The following is a 22,650-nucleotide window of genomic DNA, read 5'->3' on the forward strand; positions in this document are numbered from 1 at the left end:
CGACGGCTCATCTTGTTCTTTCTCGGAGTATGGCAACAGAACCTTAGAATATTCTCGCTTTTCAGTACCCAAAAGAAACAAACAAAAAAAACGACAAAAACAATCACATCCAGACGAATCAAGATGAAACTACACTACAACGAAAGCGCCGTATCAACGTACTACTTCCAAAAGAAAATGCCGTATCAGACTCGCCCGTCCTTTTGGAACAACTAATAGGTGCTCTGTTTGCACCCATGAAAGAACATAAAGTGATAAAGCACGCCTTTAGTATGCTGGTTTAGATTTTCAAGTGGAATCTCCGGTCACTTGAATCATTGATACTTTCATGCAGCTTGATTGGGACTGGAAGGAAACAGGAGAATAGGGTGACTGGCTGAATGCCTGAATCTTACAGCTACAGGAATCAAAACAGGCGTCCTATTACTGCCAAAGAGCATAGAAAAGTATTGCGTGCCACTAGTATATGGCTATAGGCACGCAAAGGCTGAATTTTTTGGGAGATGCAATGTAACCCAACCCAACCTAAGGCTGAAAACAAAACGCGACTGGGCAACCTACACTAAGGTAGACTGAACCCGGCCAAAATCGGCTTTCTCAGTCTGTCAAACATTCCAATCTGATCTTAGCAGGAGATGTGTCTTGTGTTGTCTTTGGTTTGTTTAGATTCACAACGCAACGCAGAAGCTATGGCCATTTCTCGTGTTACACTTGTAATCAAAGTTCAAACACAACCTCTGTACAAACGAGCTGGAGTTTTTATTCATGTCTATTTCTCGTGTTACACTTGTAATCAATAACTTGGCTGCTTTACACCTATACAACATAAACATGATTATGCACATTCTGATACCTCAAAACCCTACGTCAGCTGACCATCTGCAAAACTTCATGCCCTAACCGGAGATCAATAATGCCTCCATTCCCACTTTTGGGGAATATAATGGCACGAAAGGAAACAACTGGACAGTAAGATATACAAGCTGGCTGTAAGTCTCTTGAACTCCCTCCATAACATCAAGGAGCAAGTACAAGAACTTTTATGGTTCCCTGACTGTTAGCAGTTAACATGGTAGGGCAATCACTCTTCCAGCAGACAGCACTAATGAAGTAAGAACCAGGATCATCATCAGCATCATCCAGGTCAGAGGATACAAATCTATGGCTTGCTGCTGGTTTTGAGATAGCCTGCAATCAGTGTGGAGTTAGGAACCCATCTGATTGATTAAGGTGAATCACACATCATAACAATGCATGCTGCATGGGAACAAGACCAGGCCAGAAGCTTGCGATTACCTTGTGATAAACAAAAACCTCATTTGTTTCACTTCCACAAGCAATATACTCATTGTTCACAGACAACCCAACGAAGTTCTTTTCATTTTTGTGCCCTCTGAACGTCCGTACCTGAAAAAAGACAATGTTATAACTTATAACAAAACGGTCATCCAAATTTTATGTTCATTGCTGCACTATTTCAAATTGGGCATGTAATGTTGAACCAAATCAGATAATTCACTGCCAGTTGCACTATAAAAAAATGGTGCAGTATGAAAGAGAATTCTATGTGAAGTGCTGAAGTTCATATTCGTCAAAATTGTCCTATGTACTGCAGTGGACAACTTATTCTGGAGAAAAAACAGGAACACAACAGAAATAAAAGCACTTTTATCTGCATAGTTTGGAGTACTTCCTAAACGAAAATAGCTCCACACTTTCCTATGCTACAGAAGCTCAAGAGACAAGAATGTCAAATAAAAAATATTATCTCAGAAAGAGCATACCGGACAATTATCCTTGACATCCCATAAGCGCAATGTGCTATCTGTTGATGCAGATGCAAGCTCATTGTTAGATAAGAATTTCACATACGATACTGCTTTCTTGTGCCCACCGAAAATATGGACAGGCGCACTTGGATTACGTAAGTCAAAGTAATGAATATGGTGATCAGCAGATCCAACCTGAAATATTGTAGTATCTGATAAGTAAACAAAATAACATTTTGATTGGAAAAAGCAAAGTCAATATAAGCTAAGAAATGAAGCAACATACGGCAACGTAGAAGTTTGATCCAGGATTATATTTAACCGAGCAAATATTTGCTTTCATATCAATATTGATCACGCTTGCTTCTTGTTTTGTGCACCACACTTTCACCTGGCATACACAGCACTAGCTTCCATTAGTATCGCACAAACATTGTAATAGAACAAAAACTTGAAGCCACTATTTTAGTGGGTTCCACCTATGCATCGATGAGACTGAATAACACATTTGCACTAAGAGGGGACAATGTGGAATATTCACTGTGACCATCTGAAACTACTATCATTTCTGCAGTGAGTTGTCTGATAAAAGTGAAAGATCCACCACCCAGGTCGTAATGTAACAAGTGATTTTGGTACTTGACATTTGAGAAAAAATCACCAAGCTTTTCTTTCTTAGTTTGGTAAAGGGCGAACGGAATTGATCCATATTAATTTCCAAATACCTTGCAATCGTCACTCCCAGATACTAGCATTGAAGGGTCTGTACGAGAAAAATCAACACTCCATGCCCTCTTCTCATGCTCTTCATATTCCATCACACTCTAGCATGGCACAATACACAGAGATCATATACCTCAGTTTGAATTATAATACAGTCGGTGCAGAATTTACTGTAGAATAGAGAGTGGATACCTGACGGGTCTGGACATCCCACACAGTTACTATACCCTCATAGTCACTGCTTGCAATAACATTTTTTGAGTACTTGTTCCAGCTTAGGCAGCTAAGTTTAGATCTGGTAGCCATTTCAACAACCGGGCAATGCACATCTGATGGTTCATTAACAACCTAAGTAATGATGCAAATCAACCTTAAGTAATCTCAATTACAATGAACTATGGAATGGACATGCCCTGACAAAGCAAACTTACAGTAGAAAATTCAAAGACTTTAATACGTTTCGAGACTCCAGCAGTAGCAAATAGTTCATCATCACGATCAAATTCAATACTGCAATATAACAAAAATATCAAATGTCCATCCCTATTTGCTGTAAAATAAAGGAGAAGTAGTTGATTGGCAAGCACATAGAACTGGAAATAATTGTGCACCAATGTGCTCCACTTTGATGAAACCCTACTTTCACATGTATTGTATAATAAAATTAGATGTTCAAACCTAAAAGCCGCTTACATGTTTGCTTTAATGGAGCTGATTTTCCCACATTAACCAGAGTAATGATGAAAAGACTTAACTTCTTATTTGGTAGGTAGGCCCAGATTATAAGGTGAGAGAATAATAAACTTTTATGGCCCTTGATTTTGGTACCTCCAAAATCATAATCGGTGATAACTCTTGGAGGACCATAAAAAGGTTCATTAATGATTTATATTTTATAGTGTAGGCATAGATATTTAAACTCTGATGACCAAAACTCAAATTTATCTATCCATGCAACTGCACTGGTTCTGATGCTAGTTATATTTTAAAGCACAGATAAGAAACTGTGTTTACATTGGACTACAAACTACACACCTGGATACAATATTGGCAGAGTGAAACAAGTCTCCATGTCTTAGTTCCGCAATGACACGTAGACGACTGAAGTAAACATGACAACAAACAAAATGAGCCCAGTGAGAATGGAACAAAGACAACAAAGCATATTGTCTCATCACAGGAGATAACCACACCTGTATCGAGTGAACGTTGTTAGCACAGACTGGAAATCCTGAAGACCTGCATGATAGCCTTCTCTATTCATTGCAACGATATCTCTTTCTTCTTGCCTGCGGGCCTGTGCTCCGGTGCGCCGTCTTTGCAGGTAGTATTCTTGAAGCTCATTGAACTGCAATGTTCCTCATAGAATTAGATAAAAAAATAAATGACATAAGATTAGTGCCGTTTTATCTAACACTAAAGTAAATGGCCATGTGTGTACTGTATACTGTTCAAAACATGTATGCAACACATAAGAGGCCTACTTTTTGGGTGTAATGTGGGGGGACACTGCGCCTTAAGGAATGTAGTAATGCATGGAGTGAGAAACTCACCTGTGCTTGAACTCGCCTCTTCCTAGCAATGACATTACCTGATTGTATAGGGGGGTTAGGAGGGTCAGAAGAAGCTAGAGCATCTCTCCTTTGAAATCCTTGATGGCTTACTTGAGCTTTCAAATCAAGCTTCTTATTCTGTAAACTTCCTGGACATGATGCGCTAAGTGGTGTCCGAGAGTTGGGAGGAAAGCGACAGCCAGCTTTGTCTATAGGAGAGGGCCACATTTTTTGTGCAGTAGGCTCATCTAAAAGCACGCGCAGCTTCATGGAGTACCTTTCTTTTGTGCGATATAATTCTTTCCTATGTCTCTCCACAGCACTTATATCCTCTTTGATGTACTGTAGATCAGTTTGAATCTATTGAGAAGATGTGAATATGATTAACAACAATAGACTTCAGAATAAGAAAAAAAGAGAGCGACAAAAATGCAATAAGTAAAACTTTTATTTCATTTGATTAGCAAGATTGATGAAGGTCGTTTGACATTAAAATGTTAGCATTGTGTGAAGGAATCAGAAATTCAGAACCATAAAAATACGTAGGACAAACCTCATTCAATTCTTCCAGCTTTTGCTTTCTAAGGCAGTGCAAGAAGACTAACAATATTTGCATATTCGTCTCCGATTCTTGTTGTTCCATTTGCCGCTTCTTCTCAGCAATCAAAGTCATAAGGCTATCTAACTCTTTAACCCCCATTTCATTTCCCTATCTCAAGAATAAATGATAAATCATCAGTAGCTTGTTAATGGGGTCACAAATTACAACAGCTATGACAGGAAATATGAAGTCATACAACTAACAGGCAGCAAGTAAACACATATATCAAGAGCACCTAACTGAAACACCAAGATTTACACGTTATGAACTTGCGATTATATTACTACTAGATTCACATATGCAAAGATGGCGTCTGAGCCAACCATATAATGCATGGTTTATCATGTGAACAGTCAATCATAAGAGGACAGAACATAGACAGCAGCTGCAATCATAAGGGGAACAGAGCCATTATTCCCAAATAAGTAGTCTAAAAACTTCCACTTCATTTAGCCTCAGAAAAGTATTACCGTGGGAAACTTGCAGTGAAACAATTTGACTTTTGACCAACACCTTTACGAATATTTAGATTAGTTGCATGAAAATGATGTTAATAAAGTAATAAACTCCCAAGGTGTTTCCATAATACTGAAGTTTTGATTCATAAAAACACTTATGAGGTAAGTACTTAAGTTCTATACTCTTTACAGAACGGAAATGTCCACTTAGATATGAATTTAGTCACTACACAAAAGTGGATGCAAGGGAAAAATTGGTGCAGAGACTTAAAATGTGCTTGTTAAGTGGTGAATGCAGGAGTGAAGTTTGCTTATCATTGAAAATAGTAGCAACTAGCAAAGTAACACATGGAATCACTGACCTGTTGCAATGCGCATCGAAATTGATTGATCGGTGATGCTGTTTTTGCGATTTGTCGGGCAGCTATTTTCTTCAGAACCTATATAGACAGGACATGGATGCAATGTAAGAAGTTTAGCAAATCATATCTGCAATTGGTTCTAAATAAACAATAGACAAGAACAGAAATGTTTGTTCCAGTAAGGGCATGAGTATAGTATGCTAAAAGTCACTGGCATAAGTGCATACCACACTAACATAGCTTCATGAACACATAGCAGTGGACGGCATAGTAATTACATACTGCCTAACAGACATGGAGCACCAGAAGTTGTGAAAGTAATTCTGAAAGGTCTGTCACCAACAAGTAACAACATACTGAAATGTATGATGAAATCAACTGGTCAACAAGGACACTGAGGAACATGTACTACAGAAGTTACCCCAAACTTCTAATACTAAAGTGTAAATAAGGGGTAAACCGAGAAATTGACAAGCCTAATGGCAGCGCCATCCCATACAAACCAAATCCAGATCAGAGTAATGTGGCAGTGCAAGTGTCGTCCCATCGAATGGAATTTCATTTCGAAAACCTAGAATCGGGAACTGCATGCAACACCTACTGTTTTTGCCACACCACAACCACACTGGGTTTCGAAACTCTAGAATTCGGAATTGCATGCAACAACTACTATTTTTGCCACACCACGATCACACAGGGCGACACATAAATGACATTCAGCAAATGCCAGTTTACAGTTTGTAGCACATGACATGAACTCTAGAAGAGTAGCTGAGGCAAGTACAACAGGCAGCCAACCTTGTCAAGGAGAAAGTTGGGGTAGAGCTGGGCCTTGGTAAGGTAGTGCCCGCAGCAGGGGCAGTCGCTCTTGTTGCTGAGGTGCGTGACGATGCACATGTAGCAGAAGCTGTGGCCGCAGGCGGTGAGGAAGGCGTCCTTGATGAGGGCCATGCAGATCGGGCAGAGGAGGTCCCTATCGGCGGGGCCCTCCTCCTCCGCCGCCGGCCCCTGCGGCGACGCCGACGCCGCGCGCGTCCCCGCCTCCTCCGGCAGCGCCAGCGCCGCCGTGGTCGCCGCGGCCGCCGCGGAGGTGTCACCGGACGGCGCGGGCTCCGGCTTGGGCACGGACGGCACGAGCGCGCCGGCCACCGAGGAGTCGGCCATGGCGCAGGCGGCGGTGGAGGTGGAGGCGGTGGCGTCCGGGTGCGAATAATTGCATACGAGTGTGGGGCGCGTGGTGGCGGCGGGATGTGTGATGCCCGATGCGGGAGGGACAGTGGGGAAGGGGGAGCGCGAGGGAATTGGGTTCTGTGGGTGTGGGAAGGGAAGGGTGTATGGGTGGGAGGAGACCACGTCGGGGAAGTCGACTGGACCGGCTGCCGGAGAAAATGGGAATTTTGCCGGGGAGTGGGCTTCGATAAGTTTGTGGTGGGAGGGGAGGGCTTCGCCAGAATATCTTTATAAAAGATGGGTTTCATGTTATTTTGTTATTTCGTGTTTTTTTAACTTTGTAAATTTCTAACCTATTTTTTTTGACCAGGCGTGACCGTTTTACCCCTGTCCGTGACTGGGGAAAGCGAGCAGATGCAATCGAACAGAATTGAGCAGAGAAAGAAGTGCGGGCGGTGGTGCTGCTCGCCACCGGACACAAAGAGAGACGGTGGGAGACAGAGAGGGGCTTGAGCGGTGGAGCTGCTCACCGCTGGGTAGAGCACATGGGCGAGCGACCAGTCGCTGGACCTGGGCGCTTGGGCGAGTGCCCACCTGGACCGAGCGCTGCTCTGGCGCTGGGAGCACGCGGCTCCTGTTGCTCGGCCTCCCACGACGAACAAGCAGGAAGAAACGAAGAACAACAGGTGCTGCCTGCCTGCTGCACGTGAGTGATCGGGGCTGCTAGCCAAGGACGAGCGGTGCACTGCGTTGGCCCTGTTGTCCGACCCTGTGTGCAAGCAGAAGAACAGGAGACCGATGCGTTAAGAACAGAAAAAGGGCGACAACAAATTCGACGAAATCTGACTCAAAACTCCATGATTCACTCCCAAATTTTGCGAGAAATTCAACTACCTACGAACTCATCCCCAACAAATCATCTCTTGGGATTAACCCAAACTCCAGAAAATCTAGAACAAGAAACCGATGGCCACAAAATTGACGAAAAAACTAGACCAAATCAAAACAAATCGTGACCAAACTTTTCACAGGCCATCACAAGGGAGTTGGTGAGCATACTCTAAGAGATCATCGCCAAATTTCAACCCAAACTCCGAAAAAATTAGATCACGGTCAATAACACAAAAAACTCCCCAAAAACGAAATTCGTTCAATTTCTTCGTGCTCGACTCGATTCAATCAAATTCACTTAAGGGGTAGCATCAACTCATGTCATAGCACGAATCTGAGCAAAAAAGAATAAACTAAATCGGTCTCAAAATGAAGAATCGAAGCAAGAACGGGGGAGGAAAAACTGAGAAAAAAAACTGAAAAAATAAAATCACATACACAATCCCTAGAACACGAATTGGTAGTGTCATTGCCAATTGGTGCAGAGAAGGCAAACATTGGAACAACAGGCATTCTAGGCCAAACCCTAGAACATGAATTGAAGTTATCGAAGGAACAAATCAGAGAGGCAAAAGCAAAATCCCAAAATACGAGAGGAAATGGAAGCACCTGAGACTGCTTTGTGCCAACCGCGGCACCGCCGAGACCCACCGGCACCGGGCACGAGCACCATGAGCGGCCACAGCAGGAGAGAGGGAGAGGGGGAAAGATGAGGACGACTGGCCTGCAAGGCCATGCCTCTGCCCTGCCCTGCGCCGGCTGCGCCACAGCCCGATGGTAGATCGAGATGGAGGGAGAGGGAGAGGGGAGGGGGGCCGCCCGCGCTGCGCCACCTCGGGAGAGAGAAGGAGAGGGAGAGAGGAAGGGGAGGCGACGGGAGCGAGAGAACGAGAGGGGGAGAGATGAGAGGGTAGGGGTCAACGAGCTCAGGGGCAAAATGGTCACTGAAGGCTAAAATTTTGGCTGAATTTTTTTTTAAAGTAGACTTAAAACTCAAAATGATATTATTGCGTGTTGGACTCGTTTCATAAGGGCATTTCAACGAAGCCCACAAAATTGATGGCATTTGGGCAAAGCCCACTCCCCGTAAGAGCAAAATTCAGATTTTCTCTATCAAAGCAGACTTCTTGAAGCTATTGATGCAAGGTTGGTGGTTCTTTCTCCAAAGATTATTTTATTGGTGAACCTATGTGCAAATCTTAAGCAAAATGTATCTTCAGCCAATTGCCGGAGTACTTTGGTGGTTCATGCTCGTGTTCTAACCACGGAGGGTGCCTGAGGTCTAACAAAGGCCCCTGGAGCGATCCTTCAATCATGAAGGTAAATTTATAACTGATGCCTTCTTAGGGCCTGTTTGGAATGCGGGAATTTTTTCCTATTCCTGCGTTTTTTCTGTGAAATTGAACTAATTCCTGTGAAATTCCTGTGTGATTCCTGTGAAATTCCTGCGTTCCAAACAGGCCCTTACTGTACTGTAGTCTACTATTTTTTATGCTACATCGGTATATTTAACTTATCTGTTGGTTGTCATTGCTGTTGCTGCTGGTGATGACCTTATTTTTCTATTGTAGCTTGTACATAGCATGGAGTCGTTGAAGGAAGTTGGGCAAGTATCTGATATAGAAGAAACAGTTACAGGCTCCGTGAGATTGCGTGCTCTCAAGGTAAGTTTACTGATTTTGATGTGTCTCATGTGCTGAATAAGCCAATCTGTTCTCCAATTTTGACATTGGATGTGCTGCTCTTTCTTCTTTCAGTTACCAGAACGAATTAGTGACACATCAAATGCTGAATCAGGTTCAGATGTTGATGATCTTGGATCCCCTGTGGCTCCTGAAGATGTTGAATATCCTAGTTTGGCCCCAGTTCGAGAGGAAGTAAAGTCTTACTAAGTTCTGTTTTGTTTTTTTTGGAGAAATCTCATTATTTTTCTCGTGTGTCAGTGTGTCTATCTTGGAACTATGAAGATTCTAACTTGCATATTTAGGCTTTCATTAGAAACTAGGTGTTCTGTTCCTTTTAGCCGCATGCCACCATGTTGGCATGTTTTATAACTTTGTAGTTTATTCATCTCTAAGTTGTTACCCTGTAGGCGAGGGAATCAGGATCTGCAACGTACAGTGGTTTGATTGGCATGTCTCATATGGCGGATAAAGCTGTAGGATCCAACAGGAGATACAACTCTACTGGAAATGAAATTAGGCAGTTCAATACAGAACAAGGTTCCCTGATAAATGGGGGTTTACCTGCGCCTGGTATCCATTTAAACTTCTACATTATTTGGTTAAGCTTTATAAAGAATTTGTTATACACCATAATTTCTTCAAATCAGTTGTCTCACCTTGATATCCAGCTTGTCTCTTTCTTAAATATGGGTTCAAATCAGCAGGTCGGCGTGCCCCAAATGATGGTTTAGGCAATGATGATGGGTTCTTGAAATATATATCAAGAAGAGTCGTTGCTGTATTTCTTAAAGTACTATCATTTTTGCGGTTCTTCATTCGTCGACGACAACACTTGGAAAACGTTCATTCACGTACTGCAACTGCACCCAGTAATCTGGCAGATCTTCAGACAATTAAGGAAGATCGTGTAAATCCTTGCCTGAAGCGTCTTGATCGACTTGAGTCAATGTTTAATCAGCTGAGCAGAAAGCCTCCAGAGCTTCCACAGGACAAGGATCGGGCCATACAAGATTCTTTTGACAGGATAAAGTCCATTGAGTTTGATCTGGAGAAGACAAAGAAGGTACCTGCCAAACAATGTTTTATGGATCTCATGCTGCATATAATTGCTTTGGGCTTTCGCCTTTATGGCTCGAGCGCCATGGTACCTTTTATATCACTTCTTTTTACTAAACAAAATCTTTGTTCACTCTCAGGCTATGCGAGTTGAACTTATATACGGAAGTTGTTTTTACTAATTTATTTAAAATTGGCAAGTTTGTGATGCTAAAATTTCACATTAAAGGCCAAAACATTGCCGCTCATTGTTCAAAAACAACTACAGTGACCATCTGATGTAAGCTTTTGATTTTGTTGGGTAATCCCTTAACTGTTCCCAGGTGGATATATCTTTAGGACAACTTTGTGGGAACCCACAGGTCAGAGTGTGTAATGTATTAAAACACATCTTCTGATGATCTCGAGTGTCCACTGTGTATATTTCATAAAGTTCTGCTATTGTCCAGACTGCCAGAGTGTGTAATGTATTATGTGGTAGGTTTTTGCTATGGCATAATGTGCATACCGAGTAGTTATTATTCATCAGATACTGTTAATAATCTGTTCTTGATTTAATTAATAAAGCCATTTTCTGGCCATCAGATATCTGTTTGATATTTGTTCTTGATTTAACCGGTTAACTTATTTTTGTAGAAAGGATATGGGAAAACACCTCACCCCTAATGAGGGGGTGACCTCTATTATATAGCCAACCAGGCTTATATATATGGAATACAATCAGTTTACATGAAAGGAATGAACAAACTTCCTAATACATATATACTTCCTAATACCCGCCCGCAGTCGTAGCGGGAGGATCACGGACGCAAAGACTGGACCGAAACTCAGTGAACAGTGGAGTTGGAAGGCCCTTCGTCATGATGTCCGCGAACTGGTGAGAGGACGGCACATGGAGGACCCGGATCTCACCCAAGGCCACCTTCTCAAGGACGAAGTGGATGTCAATCTCGATGTGCTTCGTGCGCCGATGATGTACCAGATTGGCTGTCATGTATACTGCACTCACATTATCACAGTAGACAACAGTGCCCGAAGCGAGCGGGACATGAAGCTCCTGGAGAAGTTGGCGCAACCAGCAACATTCGGCCACAACATGAGCTACAGCACGATACTCCGCCTCAGCACTGGATCGAGACACCGTGGTCTGACGCTTGGAGGACCAAGACACTAGGTTGTCGCCGAGGTAGACGCAAAAGTTGGAGGTGGAGCGTCGAGAGTCCGGGCAGCCAGCCCAGTCGGCGTCGGAGTAGGCAGTCAGAGACTGAACAGAGTCTGTGCCGATGTGAAGTCCGGAGGAGAGTGTGCCCTTCACATAGCGCATGATGCGCTTGATTAGGGCCATATGGGGCTCGCGCGGATCATGCATGAAGAGGCACACCTGCTGAACCGCATATGCCAAATCTGGTCTAGTTAGGGTGAGGTACTGAAGGGCCCCAGCAAGGCTTCGGTACTCAGAGCCGTCCTGGAGCTTGGCGCCGTACTGTGCCGAGAGCTTGGCATGAGTGTCAACGGGAGTCGCTGTAGTGACACTCAGCCATGCCAGCACGCTGAAGAAGATCCAGGGCATACTGTCGCTAAGACAGGAACAGGTCCTGGGAAGAACGCGTCACTGAGATGCCGAGGAAGTGATGCAGGGCTCCAAAATCTGTCATGGCAAACTCGGAGTGAAGGCGGCCCATGATGTGCTGGAGAAGAGTCGTGGACGACGCGGTGAGGACGATGTCATCGACATATAGCAGCAGATAGGTGATGCTCGGCCCCTCTTTGTAGACAAAGAGGGACGTGTCGGAGACGGAGGCGACGAAGCCGAGCTATCGAATGTAGAAGGCGAACCGCTGGTACCACGCCCTTGGTGCCTGCTTTAGTCCATACAAGGACTTCTGGAGGAGACAGACGTGATCTGGTGCGGCGGGGTCGACGAAGCCGGGAGGCTGCTGGCAGTAGACAGTCTCAGCGAGATGGCCGTGGAGAAACGCGTTCTTCACGTCCAGCTGGTGGATCGGCCAGGCGCGAGAAGCGGCGATGCTGAGGACGGTCCGTATTGTCGCTGGTTTGACAACCAGACAATCGGACTGAAGGTTTCGTCGTAGTCGATGCCGTGGCGCTAGGAGAAGCCTCGGACCACCCAGCGCGCCTTGTGCCAGGCGAGTGACCCATCAGCATGGAATTTATGTCGGAAGATCCACTTGCCCGACACGACATTGGCACCGGGCGGCCGTGGGACGAGGCGCCAAGTGTCGTTGTCCATCAGAGCCTGGAACTCGTCGACCATTGCAGCACGCCAGTTGGTGTTAGCTAGAGCACTGCGATAGTTTGCCGGAAGCGGAGAGGGCGATGATGGCGAAGCCGTCAAGCCCTGGTAGGACACCCGCGGAATGGCCCCAGTCACAGTCCGAGTGACAGGCCGTGTAGGAGCAGGAGGTGGCGATGATGCCAGGACTACGGGCGCCTGAGGTGCCGCAGGCGCAGGTGGCGGCGGCAGAGGTGTGGGCGTCGGGGCTGCTGGTGCCAAGACCATGGGCAGCGCTGTAGGAGGCGCCGAAGCAGATGCCGCAGCCGCCGGTGGCCGCCTGGTGTAGTGATGAGGCAGGGGTGGCACCAGCGGTCTGGTAGGCGTCGGGCGGCCGGTGGAACCCCCAACTGCAGGAGCAGGGACGACGTCCAAGCGGGCTGGTCCTGCAGTGGAGGAAGAGGGCGGCGTCCTGCCCGCAGACGGAGCGCGGTACACTACTGGACCGCGTACCAGAATGGCGGGGTCATCGTCGGGAAGTTCCTGCAAAACAGCGGGTGATGGCCGTGGTTGCGCAACGTCTAAGGACGGAGCGACCGAGGCAAGAGTAGGAGCAGTAGAGAGGCTCGACAAGAGGAAGTCAAGCTGTGACGGGTGAGTAGGGTGGGAGGAGAAAGGAAAAACGGACTCGTCAAAGACAACATGGCGAGAGATGATGACGCGACGGGTGGATAGGTCAAGGCAGCGGTACCCTTTGTGGGATGAAGGGTAACCGAGTGTCATCCCGTGGGTTACCTTGGTTTGGGAAAAACTAAATCCCAATGGAAAGCTGCCAAACCACACGATGAAGGGATCATTTTGGTCGCGTGAAAATTTGAAAATTCTGCCCTCCTATAAGGAACTCTCTTAAGGTGAAAATCAGAAATGGACACTCCTGTCTTCTATGGTCAGATTGCTGGTGTGATGAAATTCTCTTGAATAAGCTCTCCGAACTCTACTCCTTCGCCAAGAATAAAGCTATCTTGGTTAACAAAGCTTCAACTCAACTACAATTATCTCATTTTTTCCAGCTGCCACTGTCAGAAATAGCTTTTGCCCAAATGCAGTCCTGCAGTTAATTTTTGAAGGGACAAACTTCACCGATACAAATGATGTTTGGAGCACTATTGGGAGCTCAGATATTTTGTCCTCCGCCAATATTTACAAGAAGCTAATTGGGAGCCACCAAGTTCACGATGCCTTCAAGTGGACTTGGAAGTCCTTCTGCCAACCTAGGCACAAAGTCTTTTCCTGGTTGCTTATCAAAGATAGGCTCCGCACAAGAAATATTCTAAGAAGAGACATGGTTCTTGACTCTTTTGATTGTGTTCTTTGCCAGCAAACAGTAGAGGAAACTGCTGAGCACCTATTTCTTGGATGTCCCTTTGCCACCTCTTGTTGGAGCTTCATGAATCTGCACATCCCAAGCGAGGGTAGTTTCCCTGAAGTTGTTGAATTTGAAGGCTCAACTACACCAAAGCTTCTTCATGAACATAATAATCCTCATGTGCTGGACTATTCGGACTGCTAGAAATGATCTAATCTTCAAAGGGATTCAGCCAAACCTCCATAACACAAGGGCTTTTTTTTTCTTTTGCAAAGGAGATCTCATTGTTATCAATAAGAGCCAATTCAAGATCATCCCAAATTTTTAACTTATGGATCCAGAGTTTGTTGTAACCTTTACTCTTAAGTTTATTTTTTTCGTCTCTTTTTTTGTTTCTTGAATCACCAAGAACTTTGCTGCCCTGGGGCGTCTTTATTTTTCAATTTACTGTAGGAGCCACGGCTCCTCCAGATTCATTTAAACCCAAAAAAAAATCCTGCAGTCACTAGTTCATTAGAGGGTGCCAGTGACTTTGTCAAACCTGTGGTAACTACCATTTTGCAAGCATTTACATCTTTATAGCTAATCAACATGCCTGATGGTACAAGGGTCCATAATTTCTCGACAGCTTAAGTGAACGATTCCACTACCACTAGGACTAACAGATCAACAACTTCTCAAAGTAACCACACAGGAAAAGAACATATAGAGCTCCTCACCCGGATATGAAGTAGCAATGAAGCCCTCTTGCTGAGAAATTCAGTCATATGCCATCGGGGGTCTGGGTGCAGGCTGGGTGCCATGGACTCGCCCCACTCCTCTTCTTCCCATTATGACTGTCAGGACTCAGGGCTCAGCAGCCCAACCAACTTTGGTGCCCCCTCCAAGCAAGAGGGGCAACACAATCTGGAGAACACACTACAAATGAAACATTTGGATCCAGTTACTGATCTCTATAAATCGTCAGTCCCACTAACATGCCCAGAGAACTGAATCGAATCTCCAGGAGCAGGGGAACACAATAGATAGTACAAAGATTGATATGAGCAAGCTGAAGAAATGGAAGAGCAGAAGAGGAACAGAGGGAAGAGATAAGAGAGGGATCCAGAAACCACTCGTCCACTGAGACAGTCAGATTCCCCCTCTTGATAACACCTGAGCTGCTCCCTGAAAATGCACACCAAAGCGTGCACAATAGAGCCTGTGGCCCAGTGCAACAAGATGTTTCAGCCTACATGCACCAAACTCAGCACATATCACATAACCGATCAAATGGATTGAAAATTGAGTGCTGGCACAAGACGAAACACTTGGTTGTGGATTTGCTTTTCCGAATAACATAGTATTTCCATATTACTACTAGAGCTCAGACTAACAAATTTAGACTACAAAAGTTACCCTGCCAAGTTCAGAACCAACAACAAAACAGAATAACTGAACATCATCCAGGCACTTCCTGACTTAACACTGACACTGCAACAAGTCTCGATCACCATGAACAACGAAAAACTCGACACCAGCTAGATAACAAAGTCGAGATTCAGCTACCGTACTTCAGTAGAGGATACAAAATTTGCTGGTAATCGAGCATCAATGCATTTGAATGCCATAAAATAGAATGCCTAGATACTGCTCAGCTCAGTCCACCCCATCACTCAGCCAGGTCCATGAGCGTCTTGGTCACTTCCTTGGTCAGGTCGTGGCGGCGCAGATGCAGCTTCATCTGTACATGCCTCTGCTTCTTGATCTTCTCGTCCAGTGCACGGGCCTTGCTATCGTCGATCATCGCGAACTCCCGCTTGAACAAACCCGGGTGTGCCTTCTGAAGCGCCTTCACCTCCTCCGCAAGGTATGGGTACAGCTCACACATCTCGTCAGGCTCCCTCCCAGCACCACTGTTAGCGGCTGCCTTGGTAGGCGCCTTGGTAACGGAAGGCCAGACGTTCTTGAAGAGGTCGAAGAGACGGCGGTCGTGATCCTTGCTCAGCGGCGCACCCTTCTTGACCGCTTTGGTGTACCGGCTCCGCAAGCTCTTCACCTTCCTCTGGAGCTCGGAGAGGCTGCAGCCACTGTTGTCGAGCTTGCCAGCGAGGGCGTTGGCCAGCACGTCTGTTTGAGGCAGCGTGCCGTGCTCCAGGCGGTGCGCGGCGAGGGCCTCCAGGATGCGGAACTCGTCGTCAGTCGACCAGGTGCGCTGGAACGGCGCGCTCGGCCGCTTTGCGCCCTTAGCCCCCATCTCTTGATTTGGAGCGGGCTTCGTCTGCGGCATCTCGTCGTCCGCCTCCTCCTCCTCCTCTTCTTCGTCGGAAGTCTCGGATTCCTCGCGAGTCGGCGGCGGCGGAGGCGGGTTCTTGGTGGCGGAAGAAGGGATCACGTGGTTGGCCTTCTCGTCCTCTTCTTCTTCGTCGTCCTCCTCCTCCTCCTCGCCATCTTCATCCTCATCGGACGCTTCGGATTCCTGGTCCTTCTGCGGCGGTGGAGCAATGCGCTTGGGAGCGGCCGGAGGGGGTGAGTGGGCGATCTCCTCCTCCTCCTCCTCCTCCTCGGAGCCCGAACCAGAGGCGACGGTCTCCTCGGAGGAGGCAGCCGGGGGCGGAGGCGGAGGCGGCGGAGGTTGAGCCGAGCGCTTGGGGGCCATCGCCGCCGGCGCTCCTAGGGTTAGAGGTTGAGGCCCCTTAGAGGTTTAGGACAAGCGGTGGAGGCGGCGCCGGGCTCGGGGCTTTCCGGCGTCGTGGTTTTGTGTCCTTGTTTATAGGGCCCGATCGGGACGCTCATCCGTTGGATTTGGCACTGGAGTGAGAATCTGCCGTCCATTTCCCATGGGGTCGCTGACCGGTCTCCCCCACCTGACGCCGCCACAGTAGAGACTGCCGCCGCCAAAACTCGCCGGCTGGGTGTCCGTTGAGCGCTGAAATGGGGAAATCCGGCCATCCTCCATCTCCTCAACGCCTTCTTGGACCTGACGCACGAGGAGTTCCGCGCCGCTCGCCTTGTTGGCCGCCTCGCGGCGAGGGCGGCGCCCCGTAGCCGTGCTGTGCCCGTGTACCGGGGCCTAGGCGGCGGTCTGGGCGCGGTGCCCGATGGCCGATGCGGTGGACTGGAGGAAGAGCGGGGCCGTTACCAAGGTTAAGGACCAAGGTAGCTGCGGTGAGCGTTCGTGCCTCTATCTGTACTATGCTTGCATTGCAATTTGCAAAACCCATCTGTTTCTCATATCAGATTCAGTGTTCCGATTGCTTGATAGGTATAGTAGGGCCAATGTTGACAACTCTATGGTTAGCAGACCTAAAATGAAGTACACACTAAAACAGTAAGTTAATATCCATTTAACCGTTCAAAACGTGTACTCGATTTGATTCCTAAAATTTGAGCTAAACAGGAAAAGGGGGCAGAGTCTGAGGAATCCAAGCCTATTATGCACTTTCCGAATTCATTAGTTGCAGCGAAACATGCAGGATTGATCAATGGGCAAGAATAGCGTTTGCTTTTCTGTAGCGCATTAAATCACGCCTCTGGTGTTTCTCATCCTATCCAATTCTGTGCCTCAGTGGATGTGACACGAGTCAACCTTAAATGTTTTGTTTACATGATCGTTTGCAATTATACTGACTATAAGTTTCAAACGGTATCATCTCTGTCATTTGAAGCTTTTTAGCTCTTTCCATGCACTAGATCCTTAGGACACCAGTTTTGCTATAACAAAGTTAGCAAATTACTACGACCTGTACCTACAGTTAAATTGGGTCATTAGAATGTTGGTGCTAATTTAGTGTACCTATTTGCAATCACTAAATTTTCTGCGAGTTAGTGTGTCTTGTTGACAACTCTATGGCTGGCTCAAAAAAAAAATCTATGGTTAGCACATCTAAATGAACAGTGAGTTAATGTCGATTTGGCCCTTCCAAACGTGTACTCGATTCGATTCCTAAAATTTGAGCTTAACAGTAAAAGAGGGCAGAGGCTGAGGAATCCAAGCCTATTACGCACTTTGCAAATTCATTAGTTGCAGCGAACTACGGAGGATTGATCAAACGCCATGATTAGCTCGTTTGCTTTTCAATGGTGGATTAAATCACGCCTCTAGTGTTTCTCATCCTGTCCTTGTGGCTTGTGCATTCAAGATCTTGCAAAATCTATAGAAAAAACTCCGAATGACTTGAAACTTATCTCTTTATATATCCTTGTATTGGCATCCTCCAGGATCATTTAATTGTGTATGTCATGTTTATATATAAATAATTCATCCGAGGCTTTAAAACGGTGAATCCAATTTTGTTCGTCTACATTAGTGATGCTCTATCTGTGGAAACTTCATTGGCACTCAACTCACAATGCTTACATGATACTAAATTATATTTTGATTAGTTTTATGGGTGTCACTACTGGAGACCAGTTTTTTTCTTCTGAATGCTGAAGATATATTTTCCCTATTTTCTGTATGTAACTATATACAAAGTCTGACAAAAGTTTGTTGTTTTCCAAACTACGTAACAGACTGATAAAACTTGAATCGGAAAAAATCATGATGACTCATTGTTTCCTCTGTATCCACTGTGTTGTAATAGATCGACAGCCTGATAAACAGGCTGTTTCGGAACTCTGAAATAGCTTCATATGTTCCTAACAACCATCAAACAAACTTTTCAAAGCAACAAGCATCCTTCTCTACCTAAAAATTATTAACCTGAAGTATCAACAGTGTAGGAGACCGTGACGCCTAAGAGGGGGGATGAATTAGGCAACTTAAAATTCTACTTCTAAACTATGGCCTTTTTTTTTCTACCCTTAACAAAACATATGCAAAAGATAAACTATCTAAATGTGCAACTACGGTTTTACTAGTGTGTTGCTATCTCTATCGCTAAAGGAGTAATGTAAACAATGTAAATGCGGAAACTAAAGAGCAAGGTAGAGACATGCAAACTTCCGTCGATGACTCCGGTATTTTTACCGAGATATCGAGAAGCGCACAAGCTTCCCCCTAGTCCTCGTTGGAGCCCCTCGCAAGCAATCCCTTGCAAGGGCCAAGCTCCCGGACGGGTAACTCCGTGGATAGCCCCGGGCCTTCCCCACGAGCAAGTGGGTCTCCGGTGTGCCTTCCGGTAAGCCTCTCCTGGACCGCTCTCCACCGTCTTCACTATCAAGCTTCGGGCCGAAACGTCGTGGGCCTTATTCCCTCCGGTACAGGTGGCGGCCACACCACAAACACGGTTGGTGTGATCTCGCAAGACTACAAGCCCCTCAGATATACAACAATGGTGCGCACAAGCACCGAGTAGTAAGAGGCATGTAAATCTCACTAAACACTAGGTCTAAACCTAGAGCAAGCGCATAGGCGGTGGTCTAATCAATCTAAGCATTTCGCAAAGCACCTACGCTAATCACCTAATGAAACACTAAGCACTATGCAAGTAGAGATCACTAAAATGGTGTAAGAACACCCTTGATATGTTTTCTCAGCTTCACTCACTTTATTTAGCCGATTGAGGGGTCTATTTATAAGCCCCACTGAGAAAGTAGCCGTTGGGGACGAAATTCCGCTTTTCTGCTACTGACCGGATGCACCTGTCGTTCTGATCGGACGCGTCCGATCGTCCCGACCGTTAGAGCAGCGATCAACTGATCGGACGCTGCCAGCGTCCGGTCACATGCCACCGGACGCGTCCGGTTGCAATTTCGCCGCTCTGGAACCCCTCTAGAGTCGATCGGACGCTGAAGTCTTGCGTCCGATCGATTTGCCGCCAGCGTCCGGTCAGTACTAAATGTGTTGCCAGTGTTGATGAATAGTACCATCGGTGCGTCCGGTCACTGCTGCTGACGCCTGCTGTAGCCGAGCCTCTTGATCGGAGCGTCCGGTCGCTTTACTGTTCAGCGTCCGGTCACTGCGTCCGGTCACTTCTGTGAGCTCGTCTCTTCGCGATCTTACGTCCGGCTTAGTTCCTATCTTCGTGTTTGACTATGCTTGATATCTTGGGTCTTCTCTTGTGCTTCTGGGGTATTGCTTAAGCTGTTGATCATCGGATCATCACGTCGCCTTCGTCCAAGTCACGTCTTGCACCGTATTGGACTACAAAACAATCACTTGCAAATTCATTAGTCAAATTTGACTGCGTTGGTCATCAAATACCAAAATCCAAAGTCCTGGGCCTAGGGTCCATTTTTCTTACAATCTCTCCCTTTTTAGTGATTGATGACAACACGACCAAAGCAAGCAAATAATAAAATTTTGGAATTTAAAAACTATCTACTTGCTAGGATGCAATGCAAAGGGCAATGTTATATGATGCTAAAAAGATACCACTTGTAAGACTAAAAGATACAAATTAAAGATACCAATTGTAAAACTAAAAGGTACCACATGTAAACATATTTGGAAACTTATCTTGCCCTTACAAATGTCCCCATGTGGCATTATGGATTGAAGCCTTACTTTTTGGTCCTACAAATTTCGCCCCATTATATAGACTAATCTATAATCTATTATCCTCCCTTTCACGGATCATTACCACATGTAGACCATTATCACTTGTAATTTTTTATGATCTTGCTTTTGATCCTGTAAATTAATGCTTGCTCTTGGTCCTCTAAATTCTCCCATTTTGGAATCAAACACCGAAAATGAAGACATTAATAGCACAAAGGAGGGTCAAACTTTGTGATCCTTTTGTATGTGGACTGGAATAGGTCACAAAGTTTGACTGTCACATTACATAAACTAAACTCTCCCTAAATATATGCATACATATGGTGAAAGACAAAGCACTTGCATAATTGACAAATTAATGCTCAAGGGAGTTTAATCTATAGAATATATGGAGAAAGCATACAAATACCAAAGTGAAATCAATATGATGATATCGGTTTAGAAATACCACATATGAAAACTAATTTGATTTCTATCACTTGCAATAGGTGGTGGATATTTAAAGTATGATGCTTAACTTCGGGGACTCTATTTTCCTTGCAATGAGACTACTACACACATGATAAGCTTGAAAATATGTTAGTCTCAAAACATCCAACTTGTAGAGTAACCTCCTCCTAAATTTATGCACACAAGTATGGATACTTGTAGGAGACATGCATATTTATTTTAGAATAAAAAATACCACTTGAAAGATGATATCACATGAATGTGAGAATCATTTTCGAAGGTAATATTCAGGAGAAATTATCTACAATTTAGACTTTGACACATATTAGATGAACAATTGTAAAACAAGCTATGTGCCATGCTCCTAAACAATTTAACATATGTAGGTTTGCTCCAAGTGTTAAAAATGAAACCGAGCAAGCCTACCATATGATTTACCTAGTGTATGTATGACAAAAGATTAAACATGCAAATGCAAACCTAGGTATGAAAAGTAATTAAATACTTAAAAATACTACTCGTAGGAAATTAAATATAGTTACCTAACATTGGAAGGGGAATTTTGGTCCATAGTATTCACTAACCTACTTGGCAATTACCTTGTCCATCATAATGCACCCCATGAAATACACCCATACTTTGCTAAGTCTCTAAATTCCTCGAAGTCCATTGGACTTCTCACTTCCCTCTCGGGATCCAAACTTTCTTAGTCTCTTCATGTTTGAAATAATTTTCTTTGGCACACAAAAGCGTTTGACCCCATTGTTGACTTGCTTATTCACCTTGATGGCCACCACCTTATTATTTTTTTTCTTTAACAAGTATGGTGTGGAGGTCTTCTTGTCCACCTTGTTGGTGCAGTTGTTGAAGAGCTTGCTTGTTTGCTTTTTCTCTTTCTTCTTTGTTCCCCCCTCATTCTTCACCTTGCACTCATATGACTTATGGCCTTCCTTGTGGCACACGTAGCAAACAATGATTTGTTTTTCATCAAGCTTCTTTACTCCTTTGACAGTGTTATCTTGATGTAGTTGGGCTTGCTTTGTCTTGCCTTTCACTTGAGTTAAGTCCTTAGTGAGGCGAGTCACTTCTTGCTTGAGTTGCTCATTCTCCATTGCAACGTCCTATGTGCATGTATCTATAACAACTTTCTCAATACAAACTTGGTTGCACAAGGATGAGTCTAGACACAAATCATTGCAAGAAGTAGAGGCATCCTTTTTAGGCATGTTAAAGATAGAACTTTTCTTTTTAGATACCTTGCGAGGGTGGAACCGACGGCTTCAAAATTAGCAACTTTATTAGTTAGCTCATCACAATATTTGCACATGGTTTTTATTTTAGCAAGCAAACTTTTATAAGCATCTTGTGAGCTAGCTAACTTTTCTTTTATTTTTTTATTTTTCCTTACAAGTTGCTCATCGTTGATTGTGCATGCATTTATTGTTGCACTAACCTCAAGTTGCTCAATTTTAGTAGATAGTTGCTCTCTGCACTGGGTACGTCTTTTTTTCAATATTGAGATTAGCAAATGTCTCATATTGTTCAAGCAAGATTTTATATACTTCTTTTGAACTATCTAGTTTTTTTTTTAATTTTTTGAACTTCTTTTGTTGGCTAGTGCAAACTTTAGTATAATTAAGATTTTGTTGCACAATTTCATCTTAAGAAGACATTTTATCATCACTATCACTCTCACTAGAGGATGAGCTTTCGTTATCTCGTGCCATAAGGCACACACGAGAAGAGCTTGATGAAGAGTGCTTACGGCCTCGTCTCTTGTGATGGTGTTCTTCACTTGAAGAATCATCACATGACCTTATTGATGTGAGGGCTTGGTTCTTGCACGCCTTCTTCTTTGTTTTGGGTGTGGGCTTGTTTGGATAAACTTCTACAAAGTGCCTCAACTCGT

At 44.8% G+C, this 22,650-nt stretch overlaps 3 protein-coding genes across 4 annotated transcripts; 1 reads left to right on the forward strand and 2 right to left on the reverse strand.

Annotated features, from left to right (window-relative positions):
- Nucleotides 1-738: 738 nt before the first annotated feature.
- Nucleotides 739-6,823, reverse strand: LOC136478168 (E3 ubiquitin-protein ligase COP1-like). Of its 2 annotated transcripts, XM_066476515.1 has the most exons (13): nucleotides 6,265-6,820; nucleotides 5,467-5,544; nucleotides 4,599-4,754; nucleotides 4,046-4,405; nucleotides 3,686-3,840; nucleotides 3,528-3,593; nucleotides 2,924-3,002; nucleotides 2,685-2,840; nucleotides 2,495-2,593; nucleotides 2,056-2,160; nucleotides 1,785-1,964; nucleotides 1,297-1,407; nucleotides 739-1,188 (listed from the first exon to the last, which is right to left on the reverse strand). In XM_066476515.1, the coding sequence occupies exons 1-13, from the start codon at nucleotides 6,628-6,630 to the stop codon at nucleotides 1,018-1,020; spliced, it is 2,082 nt and encodes a 693-aa protein (XP_066332612.1). In that variant the 5' UTR covers nucleotides 6,631-6,820; the 3' UTR covers nucleotides 739-1,017. The 2 variants fall into 2 exon arrangements, with proteins under 2 accessions (XP_066332612.1, XP_066332613.1); XM_066476516.1 differs by lacking the exon at nucleotides 3,528-3,593 and having other exon boundaries at nucleotides 6,265-6,823.
- Nucleotides 6,824-8,644: 1,821 nt separating this feature from the next.
- On the forward strand, nucleotides 8,645-10,721 carry LOC136478169 (phosphatidylinositol/phosphatidylcholine transfer protein SFH13-like). The gene is made up of 7 exons (XM_066476517.1): nucleotides 8,645-8,673; nucleotides 8,748-8,847; nucleotides 9,099-9,191; nucleotides 9,285-9,404; nucleotides 9,620-9,782; nucleotides 9,917-10,275; nucleotides 10,592-10,721. The coding sequence occupies exons 2-7, from the start codon at nucleotides 8,842-8,844 to the stop codon at nucleotides 10,664-10,666; spliced, it is 816 nt and encodes a 271-aa protein (XP_066332614.1). The 5' UTR covers nucleotides 8,645-8,673; nucleotides 8,748-8,841; the 3' UTR covers nucleotides 10,667-10,721.
- Nucleotides 10,722-15,112: 4,391 nt separating this feature from the next.
- On the reverse strand, nucleotides 15,113-17,009 carry LOC136478170 (probable transcription factor At4g00390). Its single transcript, XM_066476518.1, has one exon. It carries the CDS (start codon nucleotides 16,503-16,505, stop codon nucleotides 15,519-15,521), a length of 987 nt encoding a protein of 328 aa, XP_066332615.1. The 5' UTR covers nucleotides 16,506-17,009; the 3' UTR covers nucleotides 15,113-15,518.
- Nucleotides 17,010-22,650: the final 5,641 nt, after the last annotated feature.

Source organism: Miscanthus floridulus, chromosome 8 (assembly GCF_019320115.1).
Source record: "Miscanthus floridulus cultivar M001 chromosome 8, ASM1932011v1, whole genome shotgun sequence".
NCBI classification, from domain to species: domain Eukaryota; kingdom Viridiplantae; phylum Streptophyta; class Magnoliopsida; order Poales; family Poaceae; genus Miscanthus; species Miscanthus floridulus.